Here is a 10,372-nt window from a genome sequence, read left to right on the forward strand (position 1 = left end):
GCCTTGGGAACTGTAGATAACAACAACAACAACAATAATTGACCTTTGCACAGTGTTTTGAAGCTTGCTAAGCAATTCACATATTATCTCTCTCTCTCTCTCTTTTTTTTTTGTAGGGCAATGGGGGTTAAGTGACTTGCCCAGGGTCACACAGCTAGTAAGTGTCAAGTGTGCAAGGTCAAATTTGAACTCAGGTCCTACTGAATCCAGGGCCGGTGCTTTATCCACTGTGCCACCTAGCTGCCCCTTCACATATTATCTCATGCTCTTCCCAAAAGCTGTTTGGAGAAATCCAATGCTCCTTACCTTTCAAGACAGTTTACACAAAATCTGTTATAAGCCATTTGAACTTTCCAGGTCTCAGTTTCCTCATGTGTTGAATTAGGGGACTGGATGGCTTTTAAGGCGATTTCTAGCTCTAAATATCTAAATATCCATGAAGCTATGTGCTGGATAAGAGCCATGAAGCGATTGGGACTGCAGAAGTAACCAAAGGGAAGGACTAGTTAACTATAGGCAGCCAAATGGGCACGAAAATATACATGCATCCACAGACCAACTGAGTATGACAAATTATAGCACAACAAATATAATAAATATAACAAATATTTATTGAGCACTGACTGTGTCCTAAACTACTATGCACAAATAGGCATGGTCCCAGTCCTCAAGAAATTTATGATTTAGTTGGGTAGAGATATATCTTTGCATAGCTTAAGGCCATAAAGTGGAGTGGAGTGATTAGGACTCTGCTCCAGGGTGCTAAAATTTAAAGAGTGACTATGATAATTAGCTGTAATTCTAAGCTATTGGTCCTCTGGGTAGTAGTCCTTCCCATATCTTCGGTACCTAGGCCTGAAGGCTGCCACTCCCAATGATTCCATTGTCTTTCTTCCCCTTTCCTGGGCTCCAGTGATATACCACTGAGACTTACCATTTACCACTGGCATGTTCTTGCCCCCAACATATCTCCCAGCACCAGAGTGCATATTCAACCACCCCATTCTCTAATATATACCCCCAAACCCTTTTCTTTGTCTACCTTCTCGGCCTGGAAACCTGTGCCATACTTTTTTTTCTTTTTTTTTTTTTTTGCGGGGCAATGGGGGTTAAGTGACTTGCCTGGGGTCACACAGCCAGTAAGTATCAAGTGTCTGAGGCCAGATTTGAACTCAGGTCCTCCAGAATCCAGGGCCGGTGCTTTATCCACTGCACCACCTAGCCGCCCCCATGTGCCATACTTTTGAAGATGAAGGAGGGAGGGCACTTTGGATTATTCACAATGTGTTGAAAAACGATATGCATAAGTATGCATAAATCAGGGACTTGCAAGAAAGCTAGTTGTGACACAGTGAAGGTAAAAGCCAGATGCTGGCATTCAGCTCCCACAAAAATAGACTTAGAATGTGTGTGTGTGTGAGAGAGAGAGAGAGAGAGAGAGCTCCTTTCATAGGGTTTAGTACACTGGACTCTCTATCTCAACCCTCTACCATGGGTTAGTGTCCTGGGATTTCTATTCTCAAAGCCCTGAGGTTGGGATCTTTTTCCAGTCTTCACTATTCCTTAATTGAATTTATCTTTTAAAAGTTGATTTGAAAAAAAAAACAAACAAAAAAGAAAAGAAAAAAAAAAGTTGTTTAAAAAAGTTGATTTGATGATGTGTTTCATTCTTGCCTTGGGTGTTAAAACTGCTGGTAATCATTCCAGTATACGAACACCCAGTCAATTGCCAAACAAAATCACTACAGCCTGACCTCTACCCCATTCCGTCCCATCCCCTCTCAGTCTTCCCCTTTTCACTAGTGTCTTCTCTATCTTAGCTGTGATTCCTGGTTTGGACCCAATTTCCATGTCAGACAATACCTCCTCTCTCTGATGCCTTTCAGCTCCAGGACTCATCTGCCTGCTGGTTCTTGATCTTGGCTCTTTTGTCCTTTGATTTTGACTCCTACCCTTATGGGAACTTCTCAGTTGCAAATCACCCACCCCCACTTCCACCCGAAGCCACCCCCTCTCTCTCCCATAGTAGCTCCCTTCCCCCCACCCCCACACAACAGCAACAAAACAACAATAGGAAAGGGTCGATCAGTTCCATGGACCTAATCCCATCCATCATAGCTTTTGAGGGCTGAGGAGAGGAGGTGGGGAGGGGCCCAACAAAAGCAGCTTCATTCACTGGTGCTTACTCTTCCCTCCAGTGACTGCGGAGTGTGCCTTTTGTCAGCGTTGGCAAAGCATGGCTGCCATCATGGACTCCTTCCACAGCACTCAGCATCTGCCAAAGACATTTTTATGAGTCATTCCTCACAATGCCCCTGGGAAATGGGTTAGTCATCATCGAATAATGGGCCGTGTGATGCTAGTGCCTATGCATTAGGGCAATGCTTGGCACTAAAGCAGGATGCCAAATTTTTGAAGTGCCCTGCCCTCCTGGATTATTGTGGTTCTCTGATTTCACAATACCTTTGATCCCCTGAATGTGTTCTATAGCATGTGCTTGCTTTTTCTCAGTGCCCATCTCTCTTGTTCTCTCATTCTGTCTATTTCCCCTACTTGTTCCCTTGCTTCCCTCCCTCCTTCCTTCCTTCCTTCCTTCCTTCTATCCATGAAATAACAATTCTTAGGGAATTTTAGGGACACCTTTTGAAATCTCAATGCAAGGTCCATGGACAAGGAATCTGTGGATGGATTCCAGGGGTCGGTGAACTTGGATGGGAAAAAAATATTTTCACTTACCTCTAACTGAGAACTTAACATTTCCTTCGATTATGAATGTAGGCAACAAACATTATTCTAAGAAGGGATCCATAGACTTCAATAGACCACAGAGACCCATGACAGTAAAAAGGTTTAGAACTCCTGCCCTAGGGTATTGGAAAGACAAGGCATGAGATCCTTATACTATTCCAGTCTATGAAAATAGTATGGCCTTTGCCTTCTAGGAGTGGAGAGCTCTTGAAAATAACAAGACGTCATTGTATATATAGTTTTCTTGGCTCTACTGTGGGAGAGTCCATGGGTGTGAAACATTGCATATAATGTCATACTTTTTTGATGGGTAGAATGATTTTGTTAATTTTTTTTTCTTCTTCCTCTGTAAACAAAAAGAAACCGGAGTAGCTAGGTGGCACAGTGGATAGAGCACCGGCCCTGGATTCAGAAGGACCTGAGTTTAAATCTGGACTCAGACACTTGACAATTACTAGCTGGGTGACCCTGGGCAAGTCACTTAACCCCAATTGCCTCACCAAAAAAAAAAAAGACAAAAAGAAACTAAACCTATGTTATAATGGATAGTGATGGGGAGGGACATAGAAAATCTTGGTGTTGGAGAAACAAAAGAGAGCAATAACGATCTATTTGTTAAAAAGGAAAATAGGGGCAGCTAGGTGGCGCAGAGGATAAAGCACCGGCCATGGAGTCAGGAGTACCTGAGTTTAAATCCGGCCTAAGACACTTAACGCTTACTAGCTATGTGACCCTGGGCAAGTCACTTAACCCCAACTGCCTCACTAAAAAAAAAAAAAAAGGAAAATGACAAGTAGCTGAAAACATACAGATCATGAGATGACCAAAAATAAAACTGGGGCCTCATTGTCAGTAGGAATGGTGACAAGTTGTTTGCTTTGGATATATTTTGAGCTTAGAATTATAGAGAACTGAAAAAAATCTCAGGGATAATCTAACCCAACCCTTTCATTTTACACGTAAGGAAACTGAGGCTAGGGAACATCCTCATGTTTGTATTTCCTTAGGGTAGCATTGGGAAATGTGGATGAGCTGATACAAAATTTTCTGGACCACAGATTTTTTTTTTGAGATGAGTTTCTCCACCCTTAAAATTGAAGTGAGTTTGGGAGAGGAAATCCAAGATGCCTCATATGGGAATAATCCTAGATGGACCTTCAATTAGCCAATTGCCTGAGTTTGGGTTAAATTATGTGTGTATGTCTGTGTGCCTGTGTATACTATTGGTTGTTGAGAGAAAAAGAATTTGTCATGGATGTATGCAGACAAAATCTTAAGGAGAGATTTGACTACTCTAAGGCATATTGAGGCCAGCGTTTGAAGCTTACACATCAGGATTGAGACTAACTTTTGCTGAGCACTGGAACTTTCTTGGAATGTTCCCTCACTTGAGTAATAGCATCAGCCAACACTCCCCTTGAATGTGGCCGGATTGGATGCCAAGTCAGTTTCTAGCACAGGGAGTCCCTTGTAAGGCAGAACACTGTATAACACTATAAAACACTAAGTGGGAGGATCCTGTTCAGACCTGCCATTCTGTTATTTTCCAAGGGGTAGCTGAGTTGGCCTCAATTCAGTGTGTCACCCCTGAGATAACACTGGAATCATGTGATATACTCCACTAGCCCCAGAATCTGAATTTTCTTCTGTGTAAGAAGAGCATATGCGAGGCATGTTGTCTTGAAGGTCCAGCTTATTTCTGTAGCTCAGTGGGTCATTTATCTATTGGAAGTTCTGATGGATCAGGGTAGAGAGAGCTTCTTTATGATAATCTTTAATTCATGTGCCTTTTTATGATCAATAACCTTACTAGAATCCGGCCTCAGACACTTAACACTTACTAGCTGTGTGACCCTGGGCAAGTCACTTAACCCCAATTGCCTCACTAAAAAAAAAAATAATAATAATAACCTTACTAGAATGAGTCTAAAACAGGAAGACTTGAAGTTAGCACCTCTCTTATCTGTAGTATGTTTCTCATGTATATTTAGGGTCCTCTGGGCTACAAAGTTAGGGGACCATCATATGATTGAGCATAAATGTGATTTGATTGGTCACACATTGTTACAGATGAAAGGGATTTTGGAGGTCAATCTTTAGCGTGTGGAGTCCAAGTCACCTAGTAAATAGAATGCATTCCTAAGAAGCCATCAATAAATGACACTTTGGTAGATGAAATCCCACTTTGTAACTAACTTACATCATCATTTTTTACCGTAATTCACAATAAATCAATTGGTAATGGCTCTTAATATTTTGTCTGAAAATTATGAATTCTTTCCTTCTTCAGGTACTCTGTTAAATAGCTAATGTCTTGTGAACTTGGAGGTCTGCAGTTGGAGACAAGACCCCCTGGGATTTTGTCAAAAAGAAATCCTGATGGAGTACAGATTGGATAAGGTCTCCAAGTCAGAAGGACCTCAGAGGCCACTAGGCTAAAGTGTACCTGGCCAATATTTCCCCAAAGTGGTTATCCACCTTTTGCCAGAAGGCTTCAAACTAGGTGGAGCCCAATCCTTCCAGGCTCACCCATTCCACTTTGAAGTAGCTCTTTCTGTTAGGAAGTTTTTTTTTCCATCAGACTTAAACCTAAATCTGCCTCTTTCAATTTCTGTTCATTGTTCCTGTTCCTGTTCTTTAGTGCCAGATTAAATCAATCTAATCTTTTTTCCACAAGGCAACCCTTCAAATACTCAAAAATAGTTATTATTACCACCCTCATCACCCCCATAAGATTTTTCTTCTCCAGGCTAAAAATTCCTTGTCCTTCAGACAATCTTGGCATGGTATAGTCTTGAAGCTTTGACCATCCTTCTTACCCCTTTTTTCAACAAGCTCCAGCTTGTCAATGCCCTTGCTAAAATATGATACTCTGAATGGACCACACTACCCTAGATCTATGGTCTGACCACAGCAGCTTCCATGTTCTGGGCACAGTGCCTCCTCTGAGGAGGCCTCAGATCTCATTAGCTTTTTTTGACCGCCATGTTGCACTGGGAGACTCATATTGAGCTTGTAGTTCACTAAAAGTCCCAGATCTATCTCAGATGAAAAAGATTCCCTGTGAAGTCTCTTCCAACTCTGAAACTCTATGATGCTATGACTTCAAAGCATAAATGCAGTGCTGGACACAGAGGAGAAACCCAACAATATCTGTTGAATAAATGAATGAATGAGCTCACTATTTGGGGGAAAAAAAAATCCTGTGACAAATCTTACTCAAAAGTAAATAGGAATCTTTTAACTTAGCTATAAGTTTGGGATTTCTTTTCTATTCCTTTTCTTTTCTTTCTTTCTTTCTTTTTTATTTTTGCAGGGCAATGAGGGTTAAGTGACTTGCCCAGGGTCACACAGCTAGTAATTGTCAAGTATCTGAGGCCAGATTTGAACTCAGGTCCTCCTGAATCCAGCACTGGTGCTTTATCCACTGTGCCACCTAGCTCCCCGGGACTTCTTTTCTTAAATGGAGGACACACTGACTCTACCACAGCAAGTAGCTATGACCAAGGTCATTACTTATTCCCAAAAGGTGCCTCTCAGGCATTTCACTTTTTACTTTCTACCACACCAGCCTCCTTGCACCACTATTTGTAGCTTATGTACAAATGTTATTTGTTGAAGTTATAAATCACCCAGTGTTTGTACAGCTGTGTGTGCCTCTTCATGTTCTTTCGTATGTTTATCTTCCTTGATGTTGCTATCTTAGATCATAAATTGCTAAAGGACAGAGACTGTATTCCTTTATTGATTCAGTGCCATGTATGTGTGGGTATTTTCCAAATGCTTTCCTACGGTGAGGATGTCTTTTGTTCCTCTTCAGTTTCTCTCTGTCCATTCGCCCCTTCCCTACTGCCTACAAAGGCCTCTCTATTCTTAAAGCCCCTTGCCTTGACATTTCTACTCCATCCAACTCGTCATCTATAGTCCCTTTTCCTCTTTTTCACCGCTAAAATCCTGGGAAAAGTCGTCAACACTGATGAATTCACTTCTTCACTACCCACTCTTTCCTCAACTCCTTGCAATCTACCTTCCACCCCTCCCCTTCACTATTATATTGAAACTGCTCTCTCAAAGGTCATCATTGATAGCCTCATCACAACATCCTATGACTTTTATTTATGATTATCTTCCTTGACTTCTCAGTGACTTTGGACACAGTTGATACTGGATACTTTTCCTCCCTCAGCTTTGAGGCACCATACTCTCCTGGATCTCTTTCTCCCTATTCTCCAATCACTCCTTCTCTGATCATTTTTTTTTTTTTGCTGATTCTTTAACTCCCTTTTATTCCATGACATGAATGTTCCCTGAGGTTCTGCCCTCAGTCCTCTATATACTTTCTCCCTAGGCAATCACATTTGTGCCCATGGCTTCAGCTATGACCCTCAGGAGATAACTTTCAAATATGTCTTTCTAGCTCTGACGTTTTTATGAGCTTCTCATCCTTTCTAGCTTCTTTCTTTAAATTTCGCGTTCCATTCCTTTCCCCTGGCTGGTTGTGCAGAGCCCCCACGATGTCCGGAGTTACGATGAAGGACATGAACCAGCAGGAGTTCATCTGGGTCCTGGCCGCCTTCCTGAAAAAGTCAAGGAAGCTGAAAGTCCCCGAATGGGTGGACACAGTCAAGCTGGCCAAACACAAGGATCTGGCACCCTATGATAAGAACTGGTTCTACATCCCGGCTGCCTCCACCGCATGCCACTTGTACCTCCGAGGCAGGGTCAGAGGTGGGATCCATGACCAAGATCTACAGCGGGCACCAGAGCAATGGGGTCATGCCCAGTCACTTCAGCAGAGGCTCCAAGAGCATGGTCTGGAGGGTCCAGCAGGCCCTGGAAGGCCTCAAGATGGTGGAGAAGGACAAGGACAGGGGCCGGAAGCTGACACCTCAGGGACAGAGAGACCTGGACAGAATCACTGGACAGGTGGCTGCTGCCAACAAGAAACATTAGGACAGACCACACCGGATTCACTAATAAATTGCCTTCTTCATTAAAAAAAAAACAACCAAAAAACCATGTTCCATCTCCAACTGAATGCACCCCAATCTTAATTCATTACTTTTCCTTCCAATCCTGCTCTTTTTTTTTACTTTACTGCCTTTCTCTCTCTCTCTCTCTCTCTCTCTCCTTTTTACGGTTCAATGGGGGTTAAGTGACTTGCCCAGGGTCACACAGCTAGTAAGTGTCAAGTGTCTGAGGTTGGATTTGAACTCAGGTACTCCTGAATCCAGGGCCGGTGCTCTATCCACTGTGCCACCTAGCTGCCCCTGCCTTTCTCTTCGATAACACAATTTCTCTAGTCTCCCACAATTGCAACCTTGGGCTTGTCATTGATTTTTCCCTCTCTCTATCTAGCATCTCATATCCAATCAATGGTGAAGTTTACTTGAAGGATGAGAATATTAGTCTGAGTCCATCAAGATGAAAGTTAATAAATCTAAATGTAAAATCTTACACCTGGGTCAAGTACAATAGGGGAGAGTTCCACTTGGACAGCTGTTCAACTGAAATAACAATGGGCATGTTACTGAACTACACACTCAATATGAGTCAAAAAACCTTTTGGTTTTTTGCCCTTTTTTTTGCATCCCTTGTACGTAGTATAGTGCCTGATATATAGCAGGTACTTAATATATACTTCTTGACTTGAAAACAGTATGATGTGGCAGTCAAGTTATGCTGTATTCTACCCTTGTCAGCACACATCTGGAGTGTTGTGTTCAGTTCTCACTACTAATCAATCAAGAAATAGTTATTAAGTGCTTACTAATATTCTAAGCACTCTGTTAGTTTTGGGGATACAGAGAAAAAGCAAAAATCATCTCTACCCTCAAGGAGTTTACATTCTGATGGGAGAGATAACATGTAAATGAATAGGCACATACCAAGTAGATGTATGATAACCTTAGAATGGAAGGTGCTGGTTACTAGAAGGACTAATAAAGACTTCTTGGGGAAGGTGGCATTGGAGTTAAATCTTGAAGAAAGCCAGGGATCCCAAGAGGTGGAAGTGAGGTTAGAGAAATAGGGGATGGCCAGTGCACAGGTAGAGTTGGAAGGTGAGATAGTGTGTGTGTGAAGGAAGGAAGGATATTGATAAGCTGGCATATCCAGGAAAATGAAGGGACTTGAGACTGTAGTAAATACTATGAACCGTTGAAGTAACCAGAAATGGTTAACATGGAGAAGAGAACACAGTGGAGGAGATGTGTTGACCATCTGCAAGTACTTGAAGGGGCATCATGTGAAAGAGGGATTAGACTTGTCCTGCTTCTGACAATAACAGGAAGTTGCAAAGAAACCAATTTAGACTTAGAGAAACAATTATAATTCTTCCTATTACATTTCATCTTATTGGAATTGTCTCACTGTTCTATCCCAGAAAAAAGACCTTGCTGATTAGTGTGTTAGCTATCCTTCTCAGCTTTGTGCTACCTGCAAATTTGACAGAGCATGTTCATCTATATGTTTGTCTAAGCCATTGATAAAAATGCTAAACACCAAATAGCCAAATTTGGATCCCTGGGCCACTCTTGGCAACCTCTCTCTGAATGGAAGTTGGTCTATGAATTTACATCTGGGAACACTGAGGAAAAAAGAGATTCAATGATTTGCCCAAGGCCTCAGAGTGAAAACCTACATTGCCAAGACAATTATTGTTGGAATCCCCTAAGGGTCGTGGGAGGAAGCCTAGCATATTACTCAGTATAACTGCCAGCTCTCCAGGGATAATTGGTGTGACTCCCATCCTAATCCCCCACGTCTGGCTCCTGGAGCATCATTTACTTATAGCCATGTGAAGTGAGTTGGTGTAAACCTGAATGAATCAAGACAGAAAGCCTGGCTCCCAGCTTTTGGCAACCCCCAGACCACTGCAGCTTGCTCAAAGGTTCAGCCAACAGCCATGGATTCAGGTTTCCCTCTGAGACAGAGAAGGAGGGATTCCCCCTTCCCCCCCCTCCCCCAAGGCTCCTTTGGATGAAGGGCTCTCCTACCACTCAGGCCTAATCTTTGCAGCTGAGTCTCTTTTGCAACATGCTTTGCATAATTTGGTTAAATATTTACTGAACCAGCCTCATTTTCTGGGCTGTCTCCTTGGCTGACAGCTGTGAAGGCTGCAATTATAGCATTGTACACAATGCCAGGGAACCATTGGGAAGCTCTCAGCAAGGAGCAACTTCCAAACAAATGGATCTGCCCAGGTCTTTGCCAGAGCTGGTAAGTGTCCATTTGATGACACCAAAATGAGCTGAACAAATAGGGTTTTCCCTTTTCCCCAGGATGGCTCTCCTAGGTTAGGGAAATTTCCAGGGTGGAAAGAAAATAACAGTCTAACTGCTGCTCAGGGAAGAAAAAGTCATCAAAAATCAGCTGGGTTCCCCTGATCTTTGCCCATTCCCATAAATCAGGCCTGGTTATGTGCCCTATAGTTCATAGCAATAAATCTCATCCAGAACTGGCAGCTGCTGGGTTACACTGAGGAAGTTCTCTGGGGATGCTGAGAGTTCAGCTTAATTGTCACTGGATGCCACAATATCAGTAAAATTTCCTCTAGCCATGGCAGTAGTAAATCTTAAAACTTGCCAAGATGGTACCATTACATCAAGGTGAATCAGTAAAC

The 10,372-nt window shown here is 42.5% G+C and overlaps 1 protein-coding gene across 1 annotated transcript; it reads left to right on the forward strand.

The window, feature by feature from the left end:
• Positions 1 to 7,262: 7,262 nt before the first annotated feature.
• Positions 7,263 to 7,745, forward strand: LOC122753275 (40S ribosomal protein S19-like). Its single transcript, XM_044000613.1, has one exon. The coding sequence runs from the start codon at positions 7,263 to 7,265 to the stop codon at positions 7,743 to 7,745; it is 483 nt and encodes a 160-aa protein (XP_043856548.1).
• The last annotated feature ends 2,627 nt before the right edge of the window (positions 7,746 to 10,372 follow it).

This window comes from Dromiciops gliroides, chromosome 1 (assembly GCF_019393635.1).
Source record: "Dromiciops gliroides isolate mDroGli1 chromosome 1, mDroGli1.pri, whole genome shotgun sequence".
In the NCBI taxonomy this organism is placed as follows: Eukaryota; Metazoa; Chordata; class Mammalia; order Microbiotheria; family Microbiotheriidae; genus Dromiciops; species Dromiciops gliroides.

What these genes read in the sequence shown, in the direction of transcription:
- LOC122753275 (XM_044000613.1), top strand. Translation starts at nt 7,263, where the DNA reads ATGTCCGGAGTTACGATGAAGGACATGAACCAGCAGGAGTTCATCTGG.